Genomic DNA, 21,009 nt, shown 5'->3' on the forward strand with positions numbered 1-21,009 from the left:
CCCAATTCTGCTACTACTTTCGGGACCCTGGGAGAGACACACACCAGATGGAATTAGACTAAGTAGGTTTTGTTCCCCTCCGCCCTCAAGTTCTCCATTTCCATCAATAAAATAAGACCCTAACTGGAAACAAATCAGAAAATGCCCTCTTGCTGTTACCACAGAGGATAATCAGCCTCCTCATTGCAGCTTAATCTGAGGGAGAATTAGAGCCTGTAGTGAACTTTCAGTAGTACCTGCAGAGCCCCCATCCTCCCTGATTTGAAAGTATAAGAGAGAAAGGAGTGGAGGGGAGAGAAGGATGATCTATATAGGAAGAATCATCCGACCTGCAGCTAAGGTTTGAAAAAGCAGCATTCTTTCTACAGAAGAATTTTTAAAAATCTCACATGCCAACTCTAATCAACTGGTGTGTCTGACAAGAGCCGCTCACACCTTAGGGATAAAAACTGTTGACGACTGATTGGTTATGTGTGCCGTGCTGGGGAAGAGGAGGCAGAAGCACCTCCCCACCTCTACCTTGCCATGTGTGTCTCTGTCTCTGTACAAAGGTCTGTTTACTGCATTCTAAGCCCTAACTGTCCAGTAAGGAACCCTCCCCACCAGCCAAGATCTCAGAAGGGGCAGAGCCCCTTCCTACACACTCTTAGACTATGGACTCCTTATTATCTTCTTTCTTCTCACTTCTTCAGTGGATCTTTGCTCTGAAGATTTATGACAAATTATGGAGGTCTTGCAAATTCAGGCTTAGGAACGACAAATTAGATCTCCCCTATCACTTGATCAGGAGGTGCCAAGGAAACATTGAAGCTGACGTAGAAACCCAACATTGATGGTAGACTCTCATCTGTATCAGGGAAAAGTCCCAGCCTGCTGAAGCTCATGCCTCTCCATGCTCGTCTTTACCCCTGGCCCCCACCCCTCAGCAGGTACACAGCCGGGAGTCCTGGTGAGGTGGAGCAGAATTTAGTTTTCAAAAAAAAGCTGTGTCCCTACTGTCCAATTTCCCTCCACCATGCTCTGGGCAGTATCTCTTAAATTGTTTGGCACGAAGTCCAAGAGGCTTTCCTAGACACTGGGCTAAATTCTTATTTCATTAAAATTTCTGTTCCCTTCTGCCATCTTGGACTGTTAGGAAGCACTGGAGGCAGAAAATTCTTAGTGGGTGTCTCTGGCCACCAATCTTATCACCTTTCTTTCTTCTGTTTCGACCTTCGCGAAATACCAAGGGCTCCTTGTGTCTTTTTTTTTTTTCCTGGCAAGTGAATAAAAAGAAGATATTCTCAGCTTCTTCTAGCTTCTCCCTCAGGCCAAAATCAGGAGAATAATTAGCCGTCATTCGAGAGTGTAATGATTCAGCAAGAGCTTCCACCTGAACGTTTAAGCAGCTGACTGTTCGACAGAGCCTTAGAGGTCCCTGATGACACGCTGCAGATAAAAACTCTTGTAGCCCTGGCTGACAAGATTCGTAAGATGTGAGGTTCTAATGAAGATTAAACAGCCTAGAAAGGTGTTAGGAGATAGAAGGAAGGTATCTCTGCTTTCTACCTAAAATTTCTGGTTCTACCTTGAATATGGCTGTTTGTTGCTGTTGTTGATGATGTTTGTTTTTAGGGTAGGATAGCTGGGTGGACACCATGCCTCCAGTATGCCCTGTTACTCTGTACCTCTAAAGTGTACCTTTAAGCATTAGCTGCTTACAGTTGGTGTTATGGGTCCAGGGCAACAGAATTCAGAGCCAGTCTGTTGGAAATAGTGACCCTGCCTCCAACCCTCTGCTCTTCTTCCAGACCCCAGAGCATGAGGGCCGTTACTACGAATGTGATGTCCTTCCTTTCATGGAAATTGGGTCTGTGGCCCATAAGTTTTACCTTTTAAACATCCGGCTGCCTGTGAATGAGAAGAAGAAAATCAATGTGGGAATTGGGGAGATAAAGGATATCCGGTTGGTGGTAAGTGAATGTAATTGATCTTGGCATGTGTATTGGAGGGGAACCCCATCTCACTCTTGGCACCTCTATGCCTCGCCTGTCTCTTCTGAGAAATGGGAATAATAACATACTCATGACGGCTGAGATCATAAAGTGACTTAATTTGTGTGAGAGATTACAGAAATGGGAAACCATGCAATTATTGTGCCCACTTAAGATTTTAAATGGGCTTAAGATCACTTAAGATCATTACAATGATGATAAGATCATGATATAGTCATGATTGCATAATGAATAACACCGAGATAAAAGTAAATTTTCTTTTTTATGTGTTTCACCTTGCAAGCACAAATGTTAAAGGCAATAGGGGTAGTTTAGGTTCTTTCCATCATATTTGTTTAATTGGGGAAAAGTTAGAACTTGCTGCAAGGAGGCCATTTCTTTTCAATCTCAACAAAGTCCCACAAGAATTGTGTAGAGACACAGAAAAGCATAATAATTACCTGTAATGTCCTACTATTTAGAGAAATAGTCACTGTTCAGGTTTTGATATATGTCCTTCCAGGCTTTTTTTTATACATAGTAATTCCCTTACAAAAAGTAGGATCCTATTGAACTGACTTTTTTCCTTGCTTTCTTTATTTAATGGTATATATAATATAAATTGGTGAATGTAATATAAATATACTTTCCAATATTGGTTAGCATTTTATAGAATAGATTTACCTTAACACTTACCAATCTCAACATATTGACCATCTAGGATATCTGCAACTTTCTAATGAAAAGCTTTCAAAAAAAATTGATCACGTACTTAATCGTAATCTTAGCATAGGGAAAAAGCTCTTGCAGCCTTAGTAGACCAGATTAGTAAAATACGAGGGTCGAATGAGGATTAAACGGCCAGGACAGGTGGTAAGAGATAGAGGATATCTCTGCTTTTTACCTGAAATTTCTGGTTCTACCTCAAATGTGGCTTTTTTGGGGGGTACACTGTGGGGGTGGTAGCTGGGTAGATATCATGCACCCTGTATGCCCTGTTAATCCATACTTGCCCTATTAATCCGTACCTCTAAAGTGTACCTTTAGGTATTAGCATTTTAATATCAGTGGGATGAGTCCAAGGTAAGATAATTCAAAGTCTCTCGGAAATAGTGACCCTGCCCCAAAGCCCCATATTCTTCTTTCAGACCCTAGAGCATGAAAGCCATTACTGTGAACGGGATGCCCTCTTTATTTCTCTGGTCTCAGGTCCATAGCACAGGGCTCTTTTAATATGTATTTCTATTCTCTCTGAGGAGAGGCCAAGGGTGTATGAGGGCAGTGCATGCTATGAATGTGAAAGCTCTTGATCATGAACATTTCACAGACAAGGTCTCTCTCCACTTACCTCTCCCACAGAAGCATTTGCTAGTAGAAGGAAATGCTGAGATAATATTCACCTTCAAAATTATCACTGGTCTCTGCCTAGGGGATCCACCAAAATGGAGGCTTCACCAAGGTGTGGTTTGCCATGAAGACCTTCCTTACGCCCAGCATCTTCATCATTACGGTGTGGTATTGGAGGAGGATCAGCATGATGTCCCGCCCCCCAGTGCTTCTGGAAAAGTAAGAGCTGGTTTTGGAGTGCTGTTCAGGAATACTGGCTTCTCATGATCTGCCAAGCTCTTGCTTTTGCTGGTGTCCAGTTCAAGCAGCCAGCGTGTGACTTAGGCCAGTGATTTGACCAGGAGTCATCCTGGACTCCTTTCTCTCCTGCAGTTTCGTGTGCAAGTCGTTATTAAATAAATCCTCGGGGTTCTACCTCTCTCACCTTTCTGGCTCTTTTTAATTAATTAATTTATTTTTTGGAGACAAGGCTCACTCTGTTGTCCAGGCTGGAGTGCAGTGCTGGGATCTCAGCTTGCTGCAGCCTTGACTTTCCAGGCTCCAGTGGTCATCCCACCGCAGCCTCCCAGTAGCTAGAACCACGGGTGTATGCTTCCCAGCCACAGGTGTATGCTTCCCAGCTAGTTTTTGGTATTGTTTGTAGAGACAGGGTTTCCCTATGTTGCCCAGGCTGATCTCGAACTCCTGAGCTCAAGTGATTTGCCCCCTTCAGCTTCCCAAGGTGCTGGGATTACGGGTGTGAGCCACCACACCCAACTGACCTTTCTGGCTCTTTAACCTGTCTTTGTTCTTCGGCATATTCCGTGGTCTGAATCAGATACTTGTCTGTGTTGTAGTGAAGAAACTGCCCTAAGCCCAGCTCCTCTCACTTACAGAAAGACAGCGCTCCTGCAGAGGTACCTGCTTTCTCTCCACATCATTGTCTTCTCCCTTTCTGCTGGATTCTTTCTATTCATATACAAACATGCCCTGCCAGCTCCCATTCTTAGACAAAATTCTCCCATTTCCCACTTCTCCCTGAAGCCACATACCCTTTTCTGCTCCTCTTTACAGCAATGCTTCGCAAAAACCTTGTGCATATGTCTTCTCCTCTGTTCTCTCTTGAGTCCTTTCCAGTCTGGATTCATCTCCACCACTCTACGAAGACTGCTTTTCACAGGATCACCAACAACCTTCGTAGTCCAAATCCAAAGGTCATTTTTTAGTCCTCACTTTTTTTTTTTATTCATCCCAGCATCTGACATAATTGATCAGTTTTTCTTCCCAGAGTCTCCTCTGCCCTTCTGTTGGTCATTCTTCTTTGCTGACCAGCATTTAGGTTCCTTTCCTGTCTCCTTCCATCTTTCCAGACTCTTAGACTTTGGGACTGGGGCACCTGCTCTGGACCTCTTCTCTTTATTAGCTGCGCTTTCCCTGGGGTGGGGGGTGATCTCACCTACCTTTGTGGTCTGAAAAATCATCTATTCTCTGATGACTCTTAATCTATATCTTTAGCCTCAGCCTCTCCCAACTCTGGACCCAAATATTCCAGCTCTTTACTTAATGTCTTCATTTGCATTGAAAATGTCACATGTACCAAGGACAACACTTGATTGTGTCCCATTTCCAACCTATTCCCTCCCAGGATCCCCATTTCAGTAAATGGCAACTCCATCCTTTCAGTTGTTCAGACTGGAAATGTAGCAGTGAGTCATCCTGTATGTCTTTGTTTTTCACACTTCTCATCCACCTCACCGGGAAATCTCACCATTTCCACTGCTGCCACCCTAATCTAACTAACCCACCATCGCTTCTCACCTGGATCAGTGGGAACAGCCTCACAACCCCTCTCCTTGCTTCCACCACGTGCCTCCCTGCAGCCTATTCACAGGACAGCCAGGAGTGCCCCCTTTCAAGTGTTAATCAGATCCTGTCACTCCTCTGCTCAAAGCTCTCCACTGGCTTTTCATCTCCTTTGCCCTGACCTAGAAGCCCCTTGATGACTGGGTGCCTTCCACCTCTGATCTTGTCACTTGTCCTCTCGTTACCACCCATCAGCCCCCTTTATTGTGCTCAAACCCACGTCCCAGGGCCTTCACACCTGCTGATCTCTTCATCTGTCCACCTTATGTAAAATCACATCCCCATTGCTCTCCACTCTCTTGCCTAGCTTTTTTTTTTCATGATGCTCATTCTTCATTTATTTATTATCTTTTTCTTGTACTCCCTCTCTCACTGCATCTCTATGCGAGCATCACAAGGGCACAATCCTTGCTTTTCTTGTTCACAGTTATGTTCCCAGCATCTTAGAATAGTGACTGACACATAGGAGTTTAATAAATATTTTTTGAATGAATTATGTCACTCCATTGTTTAAACTTTTTCTTGGATTCCGATAAAAAGTCTCTTCAAGATAAATTTCAGTTCTCTAGTGGGCTATGCAAGTTTCTTCACGAGCACAGCCCTCTTTGTTTGTCTGGTCTCATGTCCTGTCATTTCCTGATGTGCCATGTGCAGATCCCCAAATGCAGCAGGTTCTTCCAGGCCTCTATGCCTCCATCCAGGCTCTGCCCTCTCCTCCAAACACCCTTTCCACTTCCCTCACCTGGACTCACAAGTCAGCTCCATTCCTGCCTGTGTCAGTCGGAAGTCCTGGTAGCAGCCCTCTATGCTTTAAAACTCTATGATGTTCCTGATCCTTATTTATTCAGTTGTCTCTTTATCTGGCTCCTCTACTAACTGTATCTCCCGTGAGTGAAAAAACAGGTCCTGTTCATTTAGGATTCGATAGTGCTAACACAATGCCTGGTACGTGATCTGTGCTTAATTAACATATGTGTTTCAAGGAGACGCAAAAAAGTATGAATAAATCAGTGACATAAGAATTATATTTTAGTAGAGAATTGGCAGTTCTTAGTGTGACAGGGCAAGAGTAAAATAAAAGCTCAACAAGCAGTCAAGAGAATTTACATTTCAAATGTGTTTGGAGTCATGTATTATTGAAAGAAATATGCTTATATAATTCATAGTTGCTGAGGATATCACAGTAATAACGAGTGTTCTTAATGATCCGATGAATGATAACCTGAACAGGTGGAAGAGGACAATTATACTCACTGAGGCCTGGGTGAGAAGGCAAGGGGACACAAACATTACAGGAAGCTCGTCATCTGCAGTGGTACCAAAGTAAAGTGTGGGGCATTAAGGAGGTCAGGTTCACTTCCATAGAAAGGTTGGTATAGCACACCCTCATTCTGCAGCAGTGCCAACTACATAGGACATTTTGCATCTCTGTGCAGAAGAAATTGATCATATGGCTTCAGACCCAATAAGTAACATCTCATGTCTCAAAACTGAATTCTGGGAATTGTTTAAAAATCTGCCTTCCAGATGAATAAAGTGGCTGTCCTGATATTTTCTCACCATCAGAGTCATCTTTGCTCTTGGGATTTCCATGACCTTTATCAATATCCCAGTGGAATGGTTTTCCATCGGGTTTGACTGGACCTGGATGCTGCTGTTTGGTGACATCCGACAGGGCATCTTCTACGCGATGCTTCTGTCCTTCTGGATCATCTTCTGTGGCGAGCACATGATGGTAAGAGCCGCCGGGAGGGACAGACGTCTGTACCAGCTGCTCCGTGCAGGCTGCCAAGCTGACACCTGCCCCCCTGTGCCTCTAGTCAGCAGTGGGTGAGACAGAATAAACTAGTAGTTAGAAGTGGGAACTCTGGAGGCAGACCCTCTGGTTCACATTCCTGCTTCACCGCCTGCTGACCAGCTGAGTGGCTTTAGGCAAATGACATTATCACTCTGATTCTCAGGTCCCTCATCTATAAAATGGGATGTAAAGACCTAATGCATGGGGTTTTTGTGAGAATTAAATGACAGAATGTGAGTAACTTAAGATAAACACACACATTCTAACGATTAGTATTATTTCTTGCCCTTGAGCTTGAGTTTCTTGTCTGCTGGCTTCTGCCCTGCCTGTCCTGTCCCCAGGAATACAGGTTAACCACCCGAGAATGTGGGCCTGGCTCTTTCCAGCTGGCAATGTGTCCAGGTGGCCTAGTAACCTCTATTACTCTGAAATACAGACCTTCCCAGTCTCCTCAGTTTGCACAGACACCAAATCATATTTCAAGAGGGATTGAAGGTACCATGGTTAAAAATAAGAATGGTGTCATCATCACATTGTGGCTAAGATGATATGCCAGCTGGAACTTGGTCTTCATGTCAGGCACATGGGCTTCATAGCAGAGTGGACTGTTTTTAAATTCCATTATGGCTCAAGCATGAAAACCAGACCTCTGAAGTCCTGCTGCCCTTCCAGGAGAGCAGTGTGAGAGCAGAGAGAGAGGTTTCTTCCTACTGCTAAAATGCCTACGTTAAGGGGTCTTTCTCTGTAAGGCGTCCTCCAGCAGAGATGCGCTGAGAATGAGGCCTCGGCAGCAGGGCGGGGGAGTGGATGGAACTTGGTCCAGCACCAGGAAGCCAGCCAAGGATTGTCCACAGGGAGCTGGTGTGGACTGACCCACCTGGGGCCCCGCCTGGAGGCTAAGATCATCTTTGCCTTCCCTTTTTTCTCATTCTACATTCCTTCCTTCTCTTTCTCTTGGTGTCTTTGTTTATCAAGGGGACTCATTCCTGGTTTTAATAAGGATGGGGAGAAAATATGCCTATTTTCCTCACCATAAGAGGCACACACTTTACATATTTAAATGCTTTAATGTCTTTGTCTTCTGAGGATCAGTCACTTTTATAAACACAAGTTACAAGTCACGTAGAAATTTAATTCAGAAGGAGTTATTTTGTGGACCACAAAATGTCCCCTGCCTGGGAGCCGAGGCCTTTCTTTGTGTTCCCATGGCATCCTGTTCGTATTCCTCTCAGAGCCCTTATGGCTGGGCTGTCATGTTCTGCGTCTGTGCCAGACTCCCCCCACAGAGGTGCGCTCCTGAAGAAGAGGTTCTCATACCCAGAGTCTAGCATGGTGCTTGATACACAATAGGTGGTCAGCAAGTGTCCTTCGAATGCTGACTCCCCCGTGGAATTGCTTGGCCTTCCTCTCCCCTCCATCTCCCTTCTCAATTTGGTTTTCCTCAGGATCAGCACGAGCGGAACCACATTGCAGGGTATTGGAAGCAAGTTGGACCCATTGCCGTTGGCTCCTTCTGCCTCTTCATATTTGACATGTGTGAGAGGTGAGCAAGTGTTTGTGGGACACTGAGCCAAACTGTGCATCGTCACGCCCACTCCTGTCACTTTAGGAGGAGTGTTTGAAAAAGAGAATGGTGGTCGGCAACCTTTGGTATGGAAGCACTGGACGTGGTCACATCCTCAGACAAGGTCTGGGATCAAATCAAAGGCACAGATGTTTACAGTTGAAAAATGTTTGGGCTGATGTATTCTACAAGCTTCATTTCTCTTTAGGATCTCTGTAATGTTTTTTAGCCTAAATACAGCCCTCACCCCTGCAGCTGAAAGGCTAAGAATATGTGAAAAGGAAAGTTCCCGTTTGTCTTTGTATTAATTGTGTCTTGCCTTTCCATCTCATTTTCTTTGTAGAGGGGTACAACTCACGAATCCTTTCTACAGTATCTGGACTACAGACATTGGAACAGAGCTGGCCGTATCCTTCCTTGATGGGCTCAGGGCTTTATTTCTTCCCCTGGCCACCCAGTCCCCAAGATCATTTTCTAAGGCTCTGCTGATGCACCCCATATGTACTCAGCCAGGGCTTTGATTCTCAGGCCAATCATAACAGCACAATTAAGGCTGATAAGAAGAATTACTGCTTGCTTTCAAGCCTGGGTGAGAGCAGGCAAAATGAGAAGGTCGCAGCCCATCCTCACTGCAGAGGGATCCGAGTTGCTGGGCTTAGCGCAGCCTGTCTGACTTATCTGTTATACAGTTTACTGCAGACTGAAGCATGACCAGCTTTTCCCTGGAGCCATGGAGGTTCATCTCTGGGCCCCTGTGGAAGAGCCTGTTTCTGACACTGCCTATGTGTGAGACTTCTTCCAGCGACCTTGGTGTGCTGGCAAATCACACTGCTGCTCTTCATTCCGGAGACCAAGTTGAGATAAGGCTGAGGTGATTAGTTCCAGAGGAGTCGCCGAGGCTTCTGGTTGGTTGGCATAAACTCTAAGTCATCTTCGTGAAGCAGAAGTGACAGTCTTAGCTTATCCCTTTTAGGATGCTGGATTTAAATATTTTATCTTCCGGAATAGTATGTGAAATGCTCTTGGGAGAAAAAGACTCTGCTCTGGAGTGGAGAGAAAGGCTTGGGTTGTATTCTTCCTTGATGGCTCATGTCTTGCCCCGTGCGAGGGAATATCCTTTGTCTTGCCATGATGTTTATATTGATTTCTTAGTGTCACAAGAACATTGTGAGCAAACTAAATGAGTAGTATCATTACCTCAAAGATGAGAGAGAAGCTCTACCCTTCCTCTAACATTTACCCCACCAAATGTTAGCTGCACAACAAGGAGAATGTTTATAATGTTAAATCTAGTTCAAGTTTTTTAATTTTATAGATATGATGGAGTGAGTAAAATTTCAAGTCCTGCAGAAAATAACTATATTCCCTTCATTCCAGGATGCTGTTCATTATAGGAAAGAAGGATGAACTGCGTTAGATATTACATTATTTAATGAACTATGCATGCCAAGTTCATACTTATTAAATGCTTTTAAAAATAGACAATTAGGGCCAGGTGTGGTGGCTCATCCCTGTAATCCCAGCTACTCGGGAGGCTGAGGCAGGAGAATCGCTTGAACCCAGGAGGAGGAGGTTGCGGTGAGCCAAGATTGTGCCATTGCACTCCAGCCTGGGCAACAAAAGCAAAATTCTGTCTCAAAAAAAAAAAAAAAAAAATGCAATTTGGGTAGAGTTATAGCAGAAAGGGGTTGGAATCAGGTCATCTGCCTTCCAAGGCAGCTCACACCATCCTAAGCCTTGGTGGTTCTCAGACTGGCTCTAATGGCAGGTCAGCCTCCCTAGTGGGTCTCAAGTATACTGGCAGCAACCCAAACTCCCACCTGTGCCATGTGTCCTTCAATCCCCATTCTGTTGGACAAGATTTTCTGTGGTGACAGAAGATTGCCAGTAGTCCTTCATCCCTGGTTTCACTTTAAGATCTTCAAGCCCATGCCCAGGTCCTCTGCACTGACCCACCACGTATCTCCTCTCCAATTATGCCACAGCATCTCAATCTCATTCTCATTCTTATAAAACTCCAAGGACTGGCCCAGTGGTTTCCAAACATAGTCATACTTGATGTCCTCGCCCTGGAAAGTCTGATTCCATATATCTAGGGAGGGACCTGGGGATCTACATTTGAATCTTCTGGTGATTTTAATGTGGTTTTTCCTCTGATCCATAGTGACCAATATAGGCTTTGTTAGTGCTTTTCAAATTTATTGTGTAAACGGATCTCCTGGGGAGCTGGTTAAAAGGTAGATTCTGATTCATTAGGTCTAGGGTAGGGCCTAGATTCTTCATTTCTAACAAGCAAGACACCATTTCTTTTCTTACTTGGTTTAGAAAGCAATATTGAACACCTCCCTCTGTGGTACTAGTGTGTCAAGAAACCTATCACTGGCATTAGAATGTCAGGTTTTAATATTTTATCCCCTTGAAAATTTTCTACGTATCTGGAGACAAAACAACTATTGCCAACAGACCTGGGGAGAAGGGCCTGGACCCGCTCAGCTTGGCCTTGGCTAGCCTGTTGCTTCCTTTACCGGACACCACCAGATGGCCTTCATCATTGTGGCTGGAATCTGCCTCTGCCTCTACTTCCTGTTTCTATGCTTCATGGTATTTCAGGTGTTTCGGAACATCAGTGGGAAGCAGTCCAGCCTGCCAGCTATGAGCAGAGTCCGGCGGCTACACTATGAGGTGGGCAGATTTCTTGGCTCGTTCTGGAACTGCTGCTTGCTTGATCTTTCCGCTTGATGTGCAAACACACACACCCCGGAGACAGAAAGCCTTTACTTGGAAATACACATTGAGAGATTCTCATGTAGGATCTCTGGGCAAAATTAGAGGCCGAGTCTTACTCTGAGAAGCATCTGGCTGGCCTAAATCTTGGTGTGTTCTGTGGTACAAATGTGTTTCCATTTTCAGTAATGAGTAAACTTGCTCAGCCAGTTCTTCAGCTTGGTGATGGAATGTAGGTTACATACTAGCTGGGAGATTGGACTATGGCAGAATTGGGATTTGTTTGGGATGAGGCTTTAGTCAAAGTTCTGTCCTAGAATCAACCCCGTCCTGTAATTGAACAGGGTTTAGCCCAGGTGATCTGATTTCCAGACTCTTGACAGGCCACATTCCCCTAAAATATCCAGCAGATGCTCAGACAGAGTTCAGTAATCTCTGTTTATAGATTATGTTCCTCATTCAAGAGAAACACTTAACATCCTCAAATCCCCAATGCAAGCAACACATCCTTGATTTATCAGGGACCCCTTGGGTTTGTGCCTAAGCAGCTGTCCTTGGAGAAACAAGCCTAATTCCTGTATGAAAAGAGAAGCAGACACTACAGAACCTCAGAGTTTTATATGCAGTAGATCTGCACAGAAGAGCCCCTAAATAATAGGCCTCCCTCCTTGAAACACAGGTTCTCTTAAATCCCGCTCTTAGGAAACCACAGGCACTTTCTAAGGCTTGCCTGTCTCCAGAGCTGGAGTGACATGAGAAAATTCAACCAAATCCACTTCATGTTGATTAATATGCACATTTCTTTTTGTTCACTGGAGCAGAATTTTATTACAACCACAGAAAACTTGGATTTGGTAACTTTGAACCCTTGCAGAGAAGCATAACCAGCTTAGTGGGGAAATTAGCAGCCTCACGACGTGTCGTGAATATAATTTCCCAGGCTCTTGTATCAAGGCTTTATGAGTGATAAGAACATAAGAAACACTTGGCCCAAGAAATGTTCAGCCACACTCACCTCTGCAGAAGAAATATTACCATGGGAAACCATTTTACTGTCATTCTTGGGGATTTGGTTTTACAGATTTCTTTAAAATTAAGCTTTTTATAGATTTACATAGTGAGAAAAGGATTGGTAGCTGATGGAGTATTCAACTCTTTCTTTTCTAATAGGGGCTAATTTTTAGGTTCAAGTTCCTCATGCTTATCACCTTGGCCTGCGCTGCCATGACTGTCATCTTCTTCATCGTTAGTCAGGTAAGTGGACCCTGAGACGTCAAGGTGAGAATGTCTCTGCAGAGGTCCCTCTACCCTGCACAGAAATTCGATAGAGCCATGAGGAAAGGAGCAGAGAGGCCATAATTCTGGACAGCTGGTCAAGCCATATTTTTCTGAGTCTTGATATCACCTGGCCAAATGGACTAAATTTTCTCTTTCCATAAAACCTTGTAGGAGATAAAAGTTTCTAAATAAAAGCCTACAGCCAGATTGAAGGGCACGTATTTTATTTACTTATGAGAAAAACTTATCAAGCCCTGTAGCACAACACTAACAAGCATAAATTTGATTCTGTTTTTATCTAGCATTAACATAGATCCTTATACAGTCCATCAGCTATTCCTTGTAATAATTATATTGCCACTTAAATATGAAATGTAATTCAAAAGTCTCTTTGATAGCATCTTGTCTTTTCACTGGTTATTTCCAACACTCAAAATTTTGCTATACTTGAAAATCTCAATAACAATAATTTAAAAATATTCATAACTTGTTTTGAAGGGTGGGAAGTACTGTTTAAATCGAATGTATCTATTATTCATTTGCGCGTCACAAAAATCCTACGAGGTAAGTAGGGCAGGAATTGTTATCCTAGCTTGCTAGAATATGATACCTAATAGCTTTGGAGAAAGTTTTCATTTATGTTGTTTTCTAGCTGGATAGGACTGTGGATGGATTACTTAACAGTTCTAAGGTTTAATTTTCTTATCTGCAAAATAAATATTACAATAGACCCACAGAAGGTTGCTGTAATGATTACAGGAAGTAATATTTACGAAGAGGGATGCATTCTGAGAAATGCCTCATTATGCGAGTTCCTCATTAAGGGACCATCACAGAGTGTACTTACACAAACCTGGATGGTATTGCCTACTACATACCTAGGCCATATGATGTAACCTATTGCTCCTAGGTTACAAACCTGTACAGCATGTGCCTCTACTGACTACTGTAGGCAATTGTAACACAACGGTAAGTATTTGTATATTTCAAACATATCTAAACATAGAAAAATACAGTAAAAATATGGTATTATAATCTTACAGGACCACCATCATACATGTGGTCTGTTGTTGACTGAACCATCATTGTGGCACCCAAATGTAGTTAGGGCACCTGGCACATTGTAAGCATGAATAGCTGTGTTCTTATGAATAGCAAGAAGGTTGAATGTCTTTCTTGCCAAAGGACATGCAATAAGTTAGAGATCAGAACCCCGTCCTTCTGACTCTTTTGCCAGTGCTTTGGCATTTAGCCAAAATGGAGGATTTCAGCAGTGCAGATAGTGTCTTAGGACATGACTGGCTCCGTTCTGCTGGGAATTTTCCCTAGTACAGGGACTCCTAACCATTTTTGTATATGGACCCCTTTAGCAACCTGAAGAAGACTACAAGTCTCCTCTTAGAACGTTTTCAAATAAGTAAAGTGAAATACTTTGAATTTCAAGGGGAATCATCTCTATATATTATATGTAATATATATTTACAGTGAAACAGATGCTACAGGTATATTACAGATTTATATCTACAACTGTAATTGATGTGAAAATATGATTTCTATTGGGAAAATCACAGTAGTACTAACACTATAGGGATTTTTCTACATCCGTAATTGAAGTAAACATTATCTTTCAGCTAGAGACTAGTGAAAATAAAGATATAATTTTTTCTAGTTTATGGACCCCTTGAATTCTATCCAAGAACACCCAAGGGGACCCCAAGTTTGGAGCCTCTAGAGCCCTGTTGTTGGCTCTGCCACTGGGGAGTGTTAGTGTTGCTAGCTCTGCTGAGGTTGAAATGAACATGGAAAAAATAAAACTGATATACATATATGTCTTTGTAAGTTCTGTTCACCACATCTGCTTTGACCTATAACACTGCTGTGTTTGTATCAGGTTGTTTGTTTATAAAACCTTGGAAACTTCGCTTTCCACTCCACTTGCAGTAAAACTATTTCAAACTCTGAAAGAGTTTTTTATTCTACCAGCTAAGGCTCAAATATCCATATTCAAACAAGAGTGACTGAGGCCTGACTTCTCCCGTGGCTATTCCCTTCTATGACCAAAATGCTTTTCAGTTCCTCCGGTCCCTCAGTAGTGCACAGTGGCACTTGACACAGCCAGATCTGCAAGGCTGAGAGGGCACAGAGCACTTCCTTGGAGAAACAGAATCTCAAGGAAAATGGGTTGAGGCATAAAAGGCAATTCCAAGATATGTTTTCAGGAAGGCAGAAAGAAGGACGCTTTTGGTCCTAAGGCCACACACAGGTCCTTGTGCCAGTTTGGGAAGCTGACGTCATTCTCCCCACACTGCCTCATGTATGTCTTGCCTCTGCAGGGAGTGCCTTCCACCTGAAGTCAAGAAGGACTGATCTCTGAAGCAGCTGCATGTTGCCAGGATTTAACCTTGTACATGTTTAATTAGTGTACTTCTTACAGCAAAGGAAGCCATCTTCCAAGGACCATAGTTTGTGGCTTTTCTTTGGAGAAAAAGATTAATATTCTATTGCCTCAGTATTTTCTAATACAGCTTCAGCCTGTGGCTGGCTTTTTATATCTGCTGCGACAGTCGGCCCGGAGTGGATTTCAACTCTAAGGGGGTGGCAATGAGGCCTTTTGAATTCCATTAGCTCCTCACATTCCTCCTGCTGGGTTTCTTTTCTAAGATTTATTTATAGACATCTAAGACGTTTTCCGGCATAACTCTCAGTGTCCCAGGTACTGTATTAATATAGTCATCAGAGGATTTATTTTTTAATGTCATTTTGGAATGTCAGAGCAACGAGCTCACCTGAAAGGAAACCTATTGGGTAACTTTTTGAAATGGATCCCAGCCTTAGGTAAAAGGAATGTATTAAAACCCCCATTATACTCTCGGGCTTGCTGTGGGAGAGCTTGCATTTAAGCCTCATGAAATATAATGCGAGGGGATCTCGCCAGGATATTGAAGCTCTGAGGCCAGGAATGAAAGGCGACGGGAAGCTGTGGAATGCAGTGACCTTGAGGCTTTGTAGCTGGGTAGTGAGGTGCAGTCTTTTAATGCCTGCCATTTTAATGGCCTCAGTCATAGCAACCAAGAGATGGTACATCGCAGTCTGGCATTTCAGCCCCTTCCCTCTGGAAAAGAAAGAGGCGTTCCATTTAGAGGTGGCGGCAGTAGGGAACAGAAGTGCAGTGCAGGGGAGAAGGTCACCGACCTTCATTAAGGGGACCCCCAGGTGCCTGACATTCAGGTCAAGCCACATGCAGCAAACTCCCAGAGAGCCTGTCCCCAGCTCTTTTGTGTGTGTGTGATCACTTCATTCTGTTACTTACAGAGGAAACGTTTCCGGTAAGACAGCCTGTGTCTGGGATTTGGAATCTTGTTGTTAAGTGGAATGTTGGTTGTCAAGACTACTGGGTGTAAAGGGATTTGACCTTCACTTGGCTCCAGGGGTATAATTGGGTGGTTTCACACAAAAGTAAATTGTTCAAATGTAAAATCAGGAAAAACAGGGACTTTTAGAAATAAGACTTATGCAGAGGGTGAGATTTGGGGATTTTTTGGGGGGGTGCTTTTTGGCGGAGGGGGGCTGGGGCTACCTGATCTTTCTCTCAAAGTGAAAAGGGGGAGACTATTACCTCCGCCTTGGCGTTAGTAAGGTTTTGGATTTACAAGGCCTGCTCTGTTGAGGCTGCTCATTGTGGTACCTAGCGGTGGGAATGTGCTCAGAGCTGAGGGTGTCTCAGGCATGAATAATTGGGAGAGGAGAGGGAAAAACAAGCCAGCCACCGAAGAGCAGAGTTACACCATCTATACCGATATTTCTGCAGTCCAACTCTTTGCCCACAGCAAGAAACACCACATTTACAGATTGCACATCCAGTAGGGTGTGTAATTCTGCAACTCCACTCTAAATAATGTGCGTGTGTCCCAGAGCAAGTATGAGATGGGAGCATGAGTCTGAGATTTCCTGTCAGGCTTGGTGTGTGCCTCTCATACTATGGGCATCTCATTCCAGTGGTTCTACTGTAAGTTTTTATTTTGTTTATATATCCAGTTTATTTATACCAAACGTTACTATGTCCAGGATATATAGTGCATACTATACAGATTTGCATATACAAACCTGTGCGTGTATGTTGTGTTTGTAATGTACATCATGGGCAATGAAGGGAATTTCAAAAGGAAATTTGACCTTACGCAGCCGTTGCCTCATGTGCTACCTTCAGAGCATGTGCTACCTAAGAGATCCACCCCTGTTTAAGATAACATTCCTACCCTCGTGTTGTATAATGGTTAAGGAGACCTTCTTTTGGAGTCAGAGCCATGGCTTTCTGGCTGAGCAATCTTGGGCAAGATACTACATCTTTCTGTGCCACAGTTTACCCATGTGTTGAATGGAAATATTACCTACCTACCTCACAGCGTCATTAATAAGACTAAATAATGCGTTTCATGTAAAAGGTTTAGTATTGTATCTGGCACATCATTAGCATTGAATAAATACGCTTATCCTTGTTATGAATACAAAAGAATCTTAGCTTTGCTAATATTTGTGTTAACCACTTATTTTAAATAAGTATAACAGAAAGCAGTATTTTAAATGAATAACACTTGTCACACATTGCCATCTCCTCTCACCTTTAAATTCAATTATTGTGACTTGTTGTGGACTGCAATACTTTGTCTTTACTTTTCAGTCAAGTACTTTTAAGAGTGGTTGTTTCCATCTCCACTTTCTACCTCCATGTATTTGTCCTGGAGTCGCTACACACGCCTGTACTTTACCTCTCTTCATTCAACATACATCTATCGAGCGCCACTGTGTACGAGGCACATGGGTTGGTGTTTCCTTAGATGGGTCAGTCATGTCAATCCTAGCAAGAATCAGCGTCACTAAAATTGTCAGTACTGAGTATTTCCAACTTCTGTCGCAGGAATAGGGTCTCTTACTGGCCCTTCCCTGAGCTGAAGAGTCCACTGCCTTGACAGAGTAGGAGAGCTGCCATATTGCCACATTCTCTCTTGCAGCTAGGATGGGGGACAGCCTACCCTCTGCTCCTTAATCACATACAGAAGAGTTCTCTGTGTTATGACTGCAGGTACATGTATTTCTGGAAACTACCTTAATGCTTTCTTTTCCTTTCCATTATATGCAATAAAAATCATAAGATGCTCTAAGTAATATAGTTTTTATAAAGTTAGTATATTCTGCGCTTAAAGAAGGGCGACATTTGGAGACATTTCTAAGAAGTCCTAAGTAGCTTGAATGCTGGTGCATTGTCCTAAAATTAGTAATGGTTATGAAATCCATCTTTGCCAAAAAACACTTCTGGGCATTTTATATAAAATGCATTATTTTCCAAAACAAATAAGAGTTCATAATGGTGGTTTGTTTATGAGTCACAAAAAGTGAAGGATTATGTATCACCAAGGCCAAACTAAAACTGCTAAAGTCTATAATTGGTTAATGTGGTTAACTGACACTCCTGGTGTTTCAGAAGAAAATACCTATACTTAGACCTTAATTTGGCCTAGGGCCCCAAGTGGGTTATGGATTATACAGAAGATAATGAACACAGACCCACTGTATCATAAACAGGCAATGAAATCCACCTGCTTGTTAAAGTTCTTAACATTTCAATCTAGCCTGCCATCTTACAGTTTAAAAGTGATTCCTAGAGAAGGTTTATACAACGCAGCCTCATTCAGCTGTCAAAGGAACATTTATCCAATACTTTCTTCTGTTTCCATTTTAAGTGTCCTGTAGTAAGCAGAAGTGGTCAAAATCATTTCATTTGTCTCAGAGCTGGCACAAATTAGTCACTCAGCTCAGCAGCTCTGTTGACAGTTCTTAGTGTAATCCATATACCTTTAGGCAGCCCTTAAGACAATGACCAAATCATTAACATAGACAAAAGTAGCTTCAAAACATCTCTTGCAGAATTTCGAAGCATATGAAAGCTTCATAATTATCTTCGTGAGTGGCTTACTTCAAGGGATGTTATAGAAATAACTAATATTTACTGAGTGTTTACTGTATGCCAGGCTGTTCCTAGAAATATTTTTACTTAATTATCTTCAATAACCTGCAAGCTTTTATTTTACACTTACGGACACTGAAGTTCCGAAGTTTGGAGTCTTCATCTGGTCTTACATTAAGCAGAGTGAGTGGTAGACACTGGATTTGTATTAATCTATGGTGCATCAGGCCCTAAAAACATGGCAGCAAAGAGAACTGGTCTCTGCCTGCAGGGAATTGACATCTAGCTGGGAAGACAGACAGCAGAGGAGGAATTATAATTGTGAATAAGTGATGGGCTCAGACCCAGTTTGTTTAACTTAGGGATAGCAACGAATTGCTGTTTTTAGGATGAGACACTCCCCAGGTGATACTAATCTGTAGCCAAGGTGAGGACCACCGACTCTGCCTGACAGTTAGTTACAGAACCTTCAGTTGACCTTAACTTATACCGAAATGATTCAGATTAAAAGACGGAGCCTTACGTGGCCCTTCATGTTTCCCATATGTAGAAGAGACTTGGTTTTCGTGTTGGTTCGTTCCTTTGTTGGTGTTGTGTTTCTTCTGTTTCTTCTCTGTTTCAATTGAATATCACCATCCTTTCGCCACAGGTAACGGAAGGCCACTGGAAATGGGGCGGCGTCACAGTCCAAGTGAACAGTGCCTTTTTCACGGGCATCTATGGGATGTGGAACCTGTATGTCTTTGCTCTGATGTTCTTGTATGCACCATCCCATAAAAACTATGGAGAAGACCAGTCCAATGGTGAGTTTCTGTCTCTTTAGAACAGCTTAAGTCAGGATAAATAGGCCTCTGTCTTTACAAGATTTAAATGGCTAAAGCTCTGAGATGCCCAGTGAAACTTTCCCTCCAACTATACTCCTCACACTGGGAGACAGTGAATGAGCACCCAGGGGACTCAGCCATAAGACAAAAAGCCCATACAAGCCAGATCTTTAAGTCCTCATTTTCAAATCTCTAAAATACACTGAGAATATTGCATGCTAGTCTAAAATATGTCTTGATTTTAGTACGAGTCAAATTTGCTTTCTTTACATTTTTGAGCACAATTGACTGTTGGAAACTATGCCATGTTTATTCTTCCCATTTGAGAAGCAGAATCCTAAGATGTCAGGTGGAGGGAGTCTGGGGCCTGAGAGCTGAAGATGGAATAGGCTTCATTTTTCTTTTGCTCATTTTTCTTCAAGGTGATTTTTTCATGTATGTCTAAACCAATAGCTATTCTCCTGTCCCCAGAATTTTCCTGTCCTTTACTGCTGGTATGTGCTGCTTTTTTATATCTTATAATCACATAGCACTGAGATGTAGATGCTGCGAGTAGCCTTAGAGAATCCAGTCATTTTATAGATAAAGAAACTGGGGCCTAGAGAAGGGAAGATCTCGCTCAAGGTTTCTTCACTAGCCACAGCAGACAGAAATGATTAACACTGTCCAGGCCAGTGCTGTTAACAGGTAACAGGTGGCCTGATAACAACTGATCTAATAGATGCTTTTTCTGTTTGGCTTCAGCCTTATTCCTCATTCTTTCTCTTTTTACACCTGCTTTACTCTAGCCATGCGCTCGCGATTCCCCAAACATAGGAGGCCCTTTCTCAAAGTGGTGCTTTAGTGCCTTTCACTCTGCCTTGCAGTGGAAACCAGGGTAGCAGCCCCCTAGAGCCAAGGGTTGGCCTCACTTTTAGGAAATACTCAGTGAGTGCGTGTTGCATGAGTAGAGTGCACATTCTGCCTCCATCTGGGACTAATGAAACTCTACTCATCTTTTGGGCCCAGTCAAAATGCAGCACCTTCTTTAACACCTATTCCAAATCACCCCAATTAGAATCCAGCAAATGGCATTCAATGGAATATTGTCTCCATGAAATGTTGATAAATTTAGGTAGTCAAACATGCTTCAGAATGATTGAATTGATCGGTACCAATAAGGCTTTTCACTGCAATACATGTTAATGCCTTTAGTACATTAATTTGTACTGTCAGTCTTTACAGAGCGGGGGGTGGTAACAGCATTTTCCAGAATTATTAATCATTTGGCCCTGGCACCCTTTTTTTAGGCAGGTGTATCTCTTGAAACTGTTGTCCTAAGGAATATGGCTAGGGGATCATGGGTCTACTTTCCACATGACATTTATTGTGTAGAGGTGGAAGATGAGTCATCTGTGCCTTTATGCTCCTGCTGGATCATCGACTCCTTCAGGGCAGGGACTAGTTCTTAAGGATACTTTTTAAATGTTGAGTGAATTAATGCTTTAGAAGTAAGAGTTCTAGATTAGCCTTCAGTGATCTTGTGGGGAGAAGGGATGGGGGTAGTAACTTGACAGATGAGATGAAGTGAAGCAGGAGAGGAAGGCATCTGTCCTGGGGGTCAAGGGACGTGGAGTGGTCTCAGCCACTGTCTGTCTTCATTCTGTGTTTGCCGTGTCCACGTGAGAGCATGCCGGACATGAGTTTCCCTCACCCCT

General features: G+C 43.0%; 1 protein-coding gene across 3 annotated transcripts in view; it reads left to right on the forward strand.

The window, feature by feature from the left end:
* The window catches only part of WLS (Wnt ligand secretion mediator), a 130,768-nt gene that overhangs the window by 74,446 nt on the left and 35,313 nt on the right, over positions 1 to 21,009 (forward strand). For all 3 annotated transcript variants that reach the window (XM_030823162.1, XM_030823161.1, XM_030823160.1), the window contains exons 4-11: positions 1,791 to 1,952; positions 3,403 to 3,539; positions 6,729 to 6,897; positions 8,406 to 8,503; positions 8,868 to 8,931; positions 11,063 to 11,206; positions 12,419 to 12,502; positions 19,138 to 19,291. In XM_030823162.1, coding sequence (XP_030679022.1) covers positions 1,791 to 1,952; positions 3,403 to 3,539; positions 6,729 to 6,897; positions 8,406 to 8,503; positions 8,868 to 8,931; positions 11,063 to 11,206; positions 12,419 to 12,502; positions 19,138 to 19,291 — 1,012 coding nt within the window. The remainder of the gene's footprint in view (positions 1 to 1,790; positions 1,953 to 3,402; positions 3,540 to 6,728; positions 6,898 to 8,405; positions 8,504 to 8,867; positions 8,932 to 11,062; positions 11,207 to 12,418; positions 12,503 to 19,137; positions 19,292 to 21,009) is intronic.

Source organism: Nomascus leucogenys, chromosome 12 (genome assembly GCF_006542625.1).
Source record: "Nomascus leucogenys isolate Asia chromosome 12, Asia_NLE_v1, whole genome shotgun sequence".
NCBI lineage: Eukaryota > Metazoa > Chordata > Mammalia > Primates > Hylobatidae > Nomascus > Nomascus leucogenys.